At 39.7% G+C, this 12,486-nt stretch overlaps 1 protein-coding gene across 1 annotated transcript; it reads right to left on the reverse strand.

The window, feature by feature from the left end:
- Positions 1–524: 524 nt before the first annotated feature.
- Positions 525–5,871, reverse strand: LOC117057413 (vomeronasal type-2 receptor 26-like). The gene is made up of 4 exons (XM_033168254.1): positions 5,074–5,871; positions 4,238–4,465; positions 1,567–1,693; positions 525–1,423 (listed from the first exon to the last, which is right to left on the reverse strand). The coding sequence occupies exons 1-4, from the start codon at positions 5,869–5,871 to the stop codon at positions 525–527; spliced, it is 2,052 nt and encodes a 683-aa protein (XP_033024145.1).
- Positions 5,872–12,486: the final 6,615 nt, after the last annotated feature.

A 12,486-nucleotide genomic window follows, 5' to 3' on the forward strand; every position in this document is an offset into this window, starting at 1 on the left:
AAGGGCTCTATTAGGGGTTAGCTAGGCAGCGCAACCTAGAATAAGAATCAGTTTATATCTGAACATGTTAAAGTGAGAGTTTTAAGTTATTGTCTTAAACATATCTGTAAAGAGTTTTGGCTGAAACAAAGCTTTTCTCTTAGGCATAACAGATGTAAATTTACCAAGGGAGCAAAAATCTCAACTGCAGGAATGGTGTATGCTCAGAGAAGGAGGGAAGATTGGCATGCAAAGTTAATAGATGTACCATGAGTGAGTGGGTGGGTGGGGTCAATATTAAATGTGTATTTCTTTTATTTGAAATGTTATTATTTTACTGGAAAATGAAAATAAAATTTGAAAAATAAAAATAAAAATGCAAAAGTAACATAGTTCCCATTTCTGATTAAAATATGATTAGATGGCTATCATTTGAATGGGATAATAACCAACATGGCTGCAAATATCCCATTGCTTTATCGAAGCTCATCTAAGATGGAAAAGAGCTACTTAAGATGGATATGTTCTACAGAATGTTAGATTTATCAGTCCTTTCTTCTTAGTTGCTCCTTACTGTTCAGCTGAGGTCTCATCAGAATAACAAAACATTTTGGGGAAAATATACAACCTAGTAAACCAGCACTGGAGGCTAAGATAGAGAAGATTTCTACAGCCACCATATATTTTCCTCTCGTGCTCAGATAGGTGGGAACAAAGGACAGCCACACACTGCAAAATACCAGCATGCTGAAGGTGATGAACTTGGCTTCATTAAAACTGTCAGGTAACTTCCTGGCTAGGAAGGCTATAGTGAAGCTGGCAATGGCCAGCAAGCCCATAAAGCCCAAGACACAGTAGAACATGGTGACTGAGCCTTCATTACATTCCAGAACAATTTCTTTAGTCACAGAGTGCATATCAATATCTGGGAATGGAGGAGACATTGCCAGCCACACAGTACAAAGAGCAGCTTGAATCAAGGAACAGGAAAGAACAATGGAGGTGGCCTGCTGTTTCCCCACCCATTTCCTCATCCTGGAACCTGGTTTGGTGACCCTGAAAGCAAGAACCACAATGACTGTCTTGGCCAACACACAAGAAACTGACATAGAAAAGATGATGCCAAAAGCTGTTTGTCGAAGGAGACACCTGACTTTATCTGGTTGACCAATAAATAGCAAAGCACAAAGGAAGGCAAGAAGGAGGGAGGTGAGGAGAGTGTAGGTGAGGTTCCGGTTGTTGGCTTTGACAATGGGAGTTTCCCGCTGCTTAATGAAGACCCAAAGCACCAAAGCTGTGATGAAAGAAAGGGAAAGAGCAAGAACTGCCAAAGCGATCCCCAAAGGTTCTCCATAAGACAAGAAACTGATATCCTTTGGCGTGCATGAATCCCGTTCCATGTTTGGGTAATGATCTTGTGGGCACTGAAGGCATTCATCCATGTCTGAAAAAGAGAATTCAAGTTTCTCTGTGTTGCACCATAATCCTTCACCGAATTCACAAGTATTTTCTCAAAATAATGTAAATGAATGTCTTAATACCCGAGTGAAAGTGCATTTGATAGGCCCTACACATGATATGCCTTACCTGTTTGGTTGGAAAACTTTCCTTGAGGACACAGAATGCAATCATAGCAGCAAAATGGCTCCCCTTCCTTCTTTGTTTTATGGTATCCCAAAGGGCATTCATCATTACAAACAGAAAGGGGCTGCACCTGTCCACAAATGAAAGAAGAGAAGGTTTTCTCTTTTGCAAACTTGTATATCAACTTGTATATCTTTAAGAACTTGCCATAGTTTGCTGTGGTCGACACAGTCAAATGCTTTTGCGTAGTCAATGAAGCAGAAGTAGATGTTTTTCTGGAACTCTCTAGCTTTCTCCATAATCCAGCGCATGTTCACAATTTGGTCTCTGGTTCCTCTGCCCCTTCGTAATCCAGCTTGCACTTCTGTGAGTTCTCGGTCCACATACTGCTTAAGCCTGCCTTGTAGAATTTTAAACATAACCTTGCTAGTGTGAAATGAGCACAATTGTGTGGTAGTTGGAGCATTATGTGGCACTGCCCTTCTTTGGGATTGGGATGTAGACTGATCTTCTCCAGTCCTCTGGCCACTGCTGCGTTTTCCAAACTTGCTGGCATATTGGGTGTAGCACCTTAACAGCATCATCCTTTAAAATTTTGAATAATTCAGATGGAATATCATCACTTCCACTGGCCTTGTTATTAGCAGTGCTTTCTAAGGCCCATTTGACTTCACTCTCCAGGATGTCTGGCTCAAGGTCAGCAACCACATTACCTGGGGTGTATGAGACCTCCATATCTTTCTGGTATAATTCCTCTGTGTATTCTTGCCACCTCTTCTTGCTGTCTTCTGCTTCTGTTAAGTCCTTCCCACTTTTGTCCTTTATTATGGTAATCTTTGGACGAAATGTTCCTTTCATATCTCCAATTTTCTTGAACAGATCTCTGGTTTTTCCCATTCTGTTGTTTTCCTCCATTTCTTTGCATTGCTCATTTAAGAAGGCCCTCTTGTCTCTCCTTGCTATTTTTTGGAAATCTGCATTCAGTTTCCTGTATCTTCCACGATCTCCCTCGCATTTTGCTTGCCTTATCTCCCCCGCTATTTGTAAGGCCTCATTAGACAGCCACTTTGTTTTCTTGCATTTCCTTTTCATTGGGGTGGTTTTCCTTGCTGCCTCCTGTATAATGTTACGAGCCTCCATCCATAGTTCTTCAGGCACTCTATCCACCAAATCTAAATTCTTAAACCTGTTCTTCACTTCCACTGTGTATTCATAAGGGATTTGATTTAGATTGTATCTTACTGGCCCAGTGGTTTTTCCTACTTTCTTCAGTTTAAGCTGGAACTTTGCTATAAGAAATTGATGGTCTGAGCCACAGTCAGCTCCAGGTCTTGTTTTTGCTGACTGTATAGAGCTTCTCCATCTTTGGCTGCAGAGAATATAATCAATCTGATTTCGATGCTGCCCATCTGGTGATGTCCATGTGTAGAGTCATCTCTTGTGTTGTTGGAAAAGAGTGTTTGTGATGACCAGTTTGTTCTCTTGACAGAATTCTATTAGCCTTTGCCCTGCTTTGTTTTGAACTCCAAGGCCAAACTTGCCATTTGTTCCTTTTATCTCTTGACTCCCTACTTTAGCATTCCAATCCCCTATAATGAGAAGAACATCCTTCTTTTGTGTCATTTCTATAAGATGTAAGTCTTCATAGAACTGGTCAATTTCAGTTTCTTCAGCACCGGTAGTTGGAGCATAAACTTGGATTACTGTGATGTTAAAAGGTCTGCCTTGGATTCGTATTGAGATCATTCTATCATTTTTGAGATTGCATCCCAGTACAGCTTTCGCCACTCTTTTGTTGACTATGAGGGCCACTCCATTTCTTTTACGGGATTTTTGCCCACAGTAGTAGATATGATAGCCATCCAAACTGAATTCGCCCATTCCCGTCCATTTTAGTTCACTGATGCCCAGGATGTCAATGTTTATTCTCGCCATCTCATTTTTGACCACATCCAGCTTACCAAGGTTCATGGTTCTTACATTCCAGGTTCCTATGCAATGCTTTTCTTTACAGCATTGGACTTTCCTTTCGCTTCCAGGCATATCCGCAACTGAACGTTCTTTCGGCTTTGGCCCAGCCACTTCATCAGCTCTGAATCTACTTGTACTTGTCCTCCGCTCTTCCCCAGTAGCATGTTGGACGCCTTCCGACCTGAGGGGCTCATCTTCCAGCGTCATAACTTTTATATGCCTGTTGTCTTTGTCCATGGAGTTTTCTTGGCAGGGATACTGGAGTGGCTTGCCAGTTCCTTCTCCAGGTGGATCACATTTAGTCTAAACTCTCCGCTATGACCTGTCCATCTTGGGCGGCCCTGCATGACATAGCTCATAGCTTCCCTGAGTTATTCAAGCCCCTTCGCCATGACAAGGCAGTGATCCATGAAGGAGCACATCAAAGTGCAAGTAGATAAATAGATACCGCTACGGTGGGAAAGTAAACGGCGTTTCTGTGCGCTGCTGTGTTTCGCCAGAAGCGGCTTAGTCATTCTGGCCACATGACCCGGAAGCTGTACGCTGGCTCCCTTGTCCAGTAATGCAACATGAGTGCCACAACCCCAGAATCAGACATGACTGGACCTAATGGTCAGGGGTCCCTTTACCTTTATATCAACATTGGGAACTGTGAATAACTCTGGAAGTAATGGATATGGTTCAAACTATGAATGGACCTCACCTGGTTAAAACTGCTGGGCCACACAATGGCTTCTTCCCAAATCCTCAACACTTCTTCTTGGGGAGCCATGGATTCTATCTTTCCAACTTTGAGTCTCTGAAAGGACTGATTTGGAAATGTGATCCAGTTTATAATATCAAATCCAGCCTCTATCACTCCATTTTCATTGAAGGAAACCTTTTCCCCAACAGTATTATTAAATACTATTCTCTTAATAAAGTGGTTAAGCTAAAGAAAGCAGTGATAAAGGGGGGGGATCAATGGATATGTCAAAGGTTATGGATCATTCCCACTTTATTCCTGAACTCTAGAAAAGCTTTATGTCTGGTAATCTTAGATATAGAGAGTGGAAGTTGTTCATTTGCCACATTGAGTTAGTAATTAATAAAGCAATCTTAACCCTGGCAAGGCAGCAGAAGAATATGACAGGGAGGAACAGCCACCATTGCATCCACAGCTGTATCATTCACACCTGGTGTGGTGGAAGGCAGGGACTGCAAAACCCTACTCCGTGCTCATCATTACGCCTCTTTGGAATATGTACAGTACACATTTTCAATTATTTTTGTAATCATTTGAATCTGGTGAGACCTGGGGCTTCAATAAATTCATGGAGGAAGCAGTAAATCTATTGCTAGTGTTCAATGCTGTTATATACATTCTCAGGAAACAGAGACATTATGAAAAGCAGGCACTGGGGAAGAATGGTGGGAGAAGACTATAGCTGGAAGGTCCTGCTTGAGTGCGTCCCCAAGCTATTTGGTTGGCTGCTACAGGAAGCCCTTGGACTGAACCAGCAGAGCACTTCCTCTACTCTTAGTGTATTCAGGACATACCTTCCATAACTCTTGATTCTGAAGTTTTACTGCTTCATCCACTATTAATCTGCCTTTGAATCTAGATGAATACAAGGCTTGCAAAGCATGTGCGACCACATAGGCTGCTGTGAAGACACTGTAGCTGTGGCCTGTCATGCTCATTTCAAAAACAGAGGCAGGAATAGTCTCCAGCTTCTCCTCTCCACTGCATATGTCTTTATCCTGTAGGTCTGCCATAGAGTTGGGGAACCGACACCCAAATGCCTGTTCCCAGAAAACCCTAAGGAAGCCATCTTTTTTCTCTGAAGAAGGGTTTCTCAACAGAAGAAATTTCTGGAATCCTAACACCTCACTGGAATGGACAGAAAGGGATATAGCACCATGTAGGAAGTCCATGTCCCAATCTCTTTGTAAAGGAAAGGAAGTGAACTCCATCTGGGCTGTCATAATCCAGATTTTAACATTTCTCTTTGTTGATATATGCTCATCTGCTGAAATCATCGGGAATACTCTCAGAGTCATTATGGTCTCGATTTCTCCATGAATAACCAATGCATTCACAGTGCTCCTCATAATAATTTCGTTAATTTCATATACTTCTTCCACCATGTCATCTATATCACTGGAAAAAGACATTTTGGGAATTCTCACTATGAAGTCAAAGCAGATACCTTTCTGGGCAAACATGGGGATCATATTTTGTTCAAACTTCTCCCCTTTGATATCATGTCCAGAAATTACCCCAATCCATGTCCACTTGAAATATAGCAGTATCCGGAGAATTGCCTTATATTGAAGCTTCAGATTTGGGAACATTTGGTAATAGAAAGCAGCTTGGGTTTTCTTATCTATCACCACCGGAGAGCCGTATATGATCTAATGGAAATTTTTAAAAGTTACGTTAGGAGAAAAAGACCAATCCCATATGGTTTCTGTGGGGGAGACATACATTTGCAATCAAAATGATTCAACCTGCATTGCAAATCAGGTTTATTATCAAATATTACAGACAGTTAATTCATCTCAAAATCCATAGAAATAATATTATTTACTTTCAATATTCATAATTTTTTTAAAAATCTATTATTGCCTTTATCCCCTTCAGGTTAGGGTAGTAACTTTACAGCTAACACAAGTCAATTGTTGTGTTACAGCATGAGATTATTATAATGGAATTCTGTTTAAGGTCCTTTGTGTCATGTTCATTGTTAACCTTAATGTTCTCTTTTATTTATTTTTTTGCACACTTGGAAGCTGACTGGAAGCAATATATATGCTGATCAGTTTGAGTTCATTAACCTTTTCTACTTCATGTCAATATTTGTTATTCATTTGATAGTATTGCATGATATATCTTATTTTTAATTATATATATTTATATATCTGATTATGTCCAAGGTCATACCTTGAAATGTTAAAGGTTTTAGCAATCAATTTGGATGCATCTTATCTGTGGAATCTTATGTACAAGCATAGAGTATTTTGAATTAGATACTGAATACCAATTGCTGGGAATGACAAGTGTGGACAATGATGTTGTGCTCATGTCCTGCTTGTGGACTTCCCAAAGGCATTTGGATAGCTTCTTTCAGAACAGAATGCAGGGCTATATAGGCTCCTGGCTTGATCTAGTAGGGTTTAAAAGAATAGTCCCACTTACTAATAATTAAAAATAATAATTTATTATTTATACCCAGCCCATTCACATTGCAAATAAAACTTTGAAAAGGAAAACCTTTAAAAGCAAAGAAATGACCAAATCTCTTATAAACCTTTACTACTGCATTCATACATCTTACCTGTGGAATTTTATAGATGCTTGGGATATCTCCCATGTGGAGACACACTTCAGAGACAGGTCCCCCAATGACTGCTCCTGGATTGTTCTGTCTATCACATTTGTAGTTGGGGGTTAATCTGCCCAGTGTGGAGAAGAGTTCCAGTGAGGCATGATAGGTCCACCTTGCGTCAAAATTGCTATTATAGATATGGAATCCCAGGGTGACATTAGGTAAAATGTGGCGATTTTCATTGATCTCCTTTACAGCAAATATCAAGGCCAGGATATGTTGGTAAATGTGAGTCATCACCCTGCAATTAGAGTTACTTGCACTGTTAGCGTGGATTTGCTGCCAATATGACATATCCTTCTCTCAAGTTCCATACATTAGTACTGTTATCGTATAATGGTTCAGATCTAAGTATCCATGAGGAAATATTGTTACATGCTTTTATCGTCTGTGGTCACCAGAACAATGCTGATACAACCTTCAGAACAACTCTGGAATTCTACACAGTCCAATTGCTCTGCAGATTTTGAAGATACTTAATTACATATCTTGATACTTGGCATTAGTCATACTCCACATCAATACACTGAAATAACTGAACTAAGTAACCCAATTCCCTTTATTTCAATGTGTTTACTCTGAATAAGACTTCGAAGACTATGACCTTTAATATTGCTCTCCAAATGGAATAAAATATAAATCAAATCACTCTGCTTCCTATTTCCGGCGGTGGGAAATGGCTGACTCCCATACGATCGGACCTCAGCTGTGCCAATAATTCAGGGTCGATATGGGGGTAATTGGCCCTGGCAGACTCCCCAGGATGGGGGAGGACTGTCTTGATGACCCGCGGATCACCTGAGATTGCCAACTTGCAACAAGATGCAAGTAGCAGGGTCCTGGGTCCTGGAGCACAACACGGCTGGTGCTCTCCAAAGTCACTCCCATAGCCGGGAATATCTGTTTGATAAAATAATTATATTTGGACAATAAACAGACATAGTCTGGACCGAAGAAGATTGAGGGAAAAACCTGCAGAATTGTACAGTCCCTGGTGTTTAAGCTTGGATTACAAAGAGATTCTCAACATGATGTTTGGATTTACGGAGGAGATTGGTACGTTCTTTGTTTTCTTCTTGATATCTACAATTGTTTTCTATGCCAAGGCTCATTAAGGAACCATTTTTTATTTTTTATTTTGGAAAGTACAGATGGACTTCTATTTAAAATTAAGGATTTAACTGTGCAGCTTTTCGTAGACTTGAAAGACCTGATAAGGACAAAAGAAGCAGCAAGATGGCGATTGTAGATGACACAGCACCGAATAATAAGAATGCCTCCCTTCTTTGAGAGAAGTGGGAAATACTCGTTAGTTGAATTTATAATGATTTGAGATAATAATTTGGGACAACACATAGCGCAGCTGTTTGCAGAATTTCTTCATTATGAGTGAGACAGAAGGCTTAATGGATGTCTAGCAGCCCCTGCTCTAGGGCCCGGGGGGGGGGGCTGTGTGGTCTCCCGAAAGCTGATCGATTGCCCAATGATTTATATTTGTGGAATACAGTTCATTTATATTGCAATCTTAAGGCTTGGATAAAATCCCTGATTGAAATAACCTGGCAGTTGCTGCATCATTAAATTTCAAAGGATAGATTCGGTCCTCAGAGCACAGATTCGGACTACAGCTTGGATTGGAAGAATGGAATGAAGTCAGGAAAAGGTGCGCAGGCAAACAGACAGTGGAATATATACAAATAAAGCTGTACCTGATGGATGAAAGGATTTATGATTTCTGACATGATTGAGAATCGCACACCCAGGAACGGAGAACTATGAACTACAAAGTGTTAAGGTCAGAATGTGGTAAATTTGAGAATAACAACAAAGCAGGAAGAAGATATTAGAGATGCTTCAAGGTCCAGACTAAGGGGAGCCCCAGAAAAATTAATAATTAATAATTTGGTTGTAATTTGGTTTATTTTATTTTATTTTATTGTTTTTTAATTTGATTATTATGATTTGATGGATATGTTAATTGGCTGTTTTTATTGGAAAATCAATAAAATATTAATTTAAAAATATATAAATTAAATCAAATGTAATAAAATACAGTTTAGAAACATAGGAAGCTGCCATCTATCTTCTAAACATAAAACAGTATTATAATCTCAGTGCTGAAGGATAATGTGGCATAGCTAGGGCAGATACAGGAAATTCAGATACATGACATTACAAAGGAATTTCTTTAAAAAAAAACAAACCAAAGCCTTACACAGTGTCTTCAAAGATGTCACTAGAAGGGAGTGTTGTGAAAGTGATTGGAATGGAAAATCTATATATCTGAGCTATAATGCTGGCAATGATGAAGTCTCCAGGTTGGTAGAACTTGTAGAGAATAGGAAGAGAGTTGCTGACACTGCATTTGAAGTCAGGCGTCTTGTGTGCCACCAGAGGCAAAAAGACCAGGACTGCCAATGGCAGTAGCATCTGTGAAAGAATTCCTTCTCTACTCCCATTCTCTTGCCTCCACATTGTACCTTACTGAATTCCGTGCTGAGTCCCACAGCCTGATTTGAGTGGCCACACACAGGATGATGTCTAAAATGTCTATGATCTGATTAACAAAGCCCTCACACCAAATTGGATGGGGGATTGTTTTTGAATCCTTGTGTCTTGTAGTTTTCATCATGGTTACTACAGCAGCCTTGAGAGCAGAAGAAGTAGCATGTAATCACAATTAAGTAGATAATTAGAAGGGAGATAATCACCTATTCAGAATTACAATTTCTGTGAGACATTGCAGAATAAACCATGTATCTCTCCGGGATAGCAAGAGATATTGATGCGTCTACTGATGCACATCAACAAAAGGCCTTCCGTATAATGAGATATTCAGAAGAAGAAAGTACACAAGAGAAGTCAGCATTTGACTTCAAAGTTGACATTTTATTCATTTATTCATTAATGTTATTCCATTTTTATTTTTGTAGTAATTAAGAAGACACATAGGCATAGAAACAAAACAAAGGGGTAGAAACAAAAAGTTTTAAAGCCCTCAGGACACAGATTCAAAGCTGAGCTGGGTGTTGTGTCCACCATTCGAGAAGGAGTGGAGAGTTTAGAGTTAGACCCTTATGGTTAAACTGTTAAATAGGAATTGGGAAGCACTTGGATAGATCTTAAATGTCAGATACGGCTCAGACAGGGATTAGATCAGAACCTCAAAAGGGCTTTATTAGGGGCTAGCTAGGCAGGGTAACCTCGATTATGAAAGTTCCTAGAAGGGGCTGGCATTGGGTTTCTGGCTTAATAAAGCAGAATAGCCATTCTATGAGAAATCAGTTGAATCTTGAACACTTTAAAGTGAGAGTATTAAGTAATGTTCTTCAGCATCTCTGTAAAGAGTTTTGACTGAAACAAAGTGTAGTGCCTTATCAGAATAACAATTAAGTCATAACCCTTATCACGTTTGTTTAAATGAATTTCCAGGTTGGTTTAGATTATTGCAGCCTTAGGATGTAGACTAACTGCTTAAATAACTGTGTCTCCTGACCGTTGCCCTTCTTCACTCCTTAGAGTTTGTCATAGAGGGTTGACTGTGGGTCCAGGCACTGATTTGTATTATTAGTATCAACCACAAGTTTCCTTTCCATCATATTCCTAACCTACCCAGTTTTCCAACTTGAAATATACTCGGAGTCGAGTGTGAATTTCATGCTCTTTATTAGCTCGTAGTAGCAAAGAAATTAATCTTTCCCCAAAACGTCTGCTATATATACATTATTTACACAATGGACCTCGCATGATTGGCTGATTCCGGGCTGCTCCTAAGCCAATCAGGTTGTGGATTCACTTCTTCCAGAAGCCTGGTTGCCTGCTCCTGCAGGCCAATCAGGTTGCTGATTCACTTCATCCAGGAGCCTGATTGGCTCCTCCTGCAGGCCAATCAGGTTGCTGATTCACTTCATCCAGGAGCCTGATTGGCTGCTCCTGCAGGCCAATCAGGTCGCTGATTCAGTTCCACCTGGAGCTGCATTGGGTGGCTCCTGTGGACCAATCAGACTGCTGCATTCTGGATCCCATTGTTCTAGGATTCAGCTCAGTACATAACACAACTCCTCCCTCCCTCAATAGTTATTCCACATTCTGTAATTTTTGCTTTTTTCTGAAAACATCTGTATGTTGTCAAGCTTATACAAACATCTGCTTCCGGATCCCCAGTTGAGCTAGCTGACCAGGTTGAGGAGGTTATACTACGTAGCCCTGACTGATCCGGGATGAGGATATTGTGCTGGCAGAGCTCCGCAAGAGCATTCCAAGGTCCACCTATTCCAAACCCTTTCTTCCCAGCAGATTTTGGGTCAAAAGTAGTGAGAGAGAATGGGGGAACTCAGCAATATTTACTGATAGAAATAACCTGGTCTGGATATTCAGAGAACTACAAAATTCAGTTTCTCTCTAACATTAGCCAAACCCGTAGTAGCTCAACCGAAATGAATAGTAATGATTAAATAAGCTCCGTGCATTTTAGGGAGTTTTACTGAAGCAGTATTTAGTTAGATCCAGCCCTAAATTCCTATTCATACAATACTCAATTCAGTTCATTTTCATATAGGTGGACAGAACGTAATACAAAAGCATATATAACATTTATTTATTGCACTGAGTGTAGAGCTCAACTACTACAAATGTGGCTGAGAAAGCAAAGTACTATCAGGGAGTCAGAAGATTTTTCAGGACTGCAGTTGGATTAGCTATTAGCAGGGATGAGATTAGGGCCTGGAAAAAGCTTTATTAGGGGTTAGTAAGGCAGGACAACCAAGAATATGAATCAGTTTATTCCTGAACGCGTTAAAGTGAGAATTTTAAGTTATTGTCTCTGCAAAGAATTTTGGCAAGCACAAAGTATTTCAGAGTAACAATTAAGCTATAACCCTAATAAAAAAGGCAGAATTCTACCAGAAATTAGAAAACATTTTATTGGATTTTTGTGATCAAAAAATCATCTTAATCGGGGACCTAAATGGAGTTGTATCAACAGAAATGGACAAAATGAGTAAAATTAATGGAAACAATGATGGAACAATGATGGACTCCCAAAGCCATTTTTTTTCAATTGGCAGATAAATTAGACTTACAAGATGTCTGGAGATGTTGACACCCCTCCCAAAAGCTATTCACATTTTATTCCCATGCAAATGATTCGGAAAGTAGATTGGATTCAATATGGACAACTAAAGCTTTATTATTGAGATGCAAAAAATTAGAAATATTACCAAGACGTATCTCCGACCATAACCCAGTCATTATGGAAATAATTGGAAAAAGAAAGGGAGTAAAAAGATGGAAGTTAAATGAGACATTATTAGAGGATGAGAATATAGTCAATAAAGCTGAATTTGTATTGAAAGATTATCTAGAAAGAAATTTAAGCCAAGAAATAAGTATGAATACAGTTTGGGATGTAGGGAAAGCTGTAATTGGGGTGTTCTTCATAGGCCAGAGCCTTTGGCAAAGGAGAGAGAAGGAAAAGAAATTAGAAAACCTTTCTCTCCCTAATGTCTCAACAACCAAAATTGATCTGTAAAAAGGTTACATGGAAAAATGCGAGAGACATTGTACACACTTTTGTAAACCA

The sequence above is a fragment of the Lacerta agilis genome, chromosome 14 (genome assembly GCF_009819535.1).
Source record: "Lacerta agilis isolate rLacAgi1 chromosome 14, rLacAgi1.pri, whole genome shotgun sequence".
Classification (NCBI taxonomy): Eukaryota; Metazoa; Chordata; class Lepidosauria; order Squamata; family Lacertidae; genus Lacerta; species Lacerta agilis.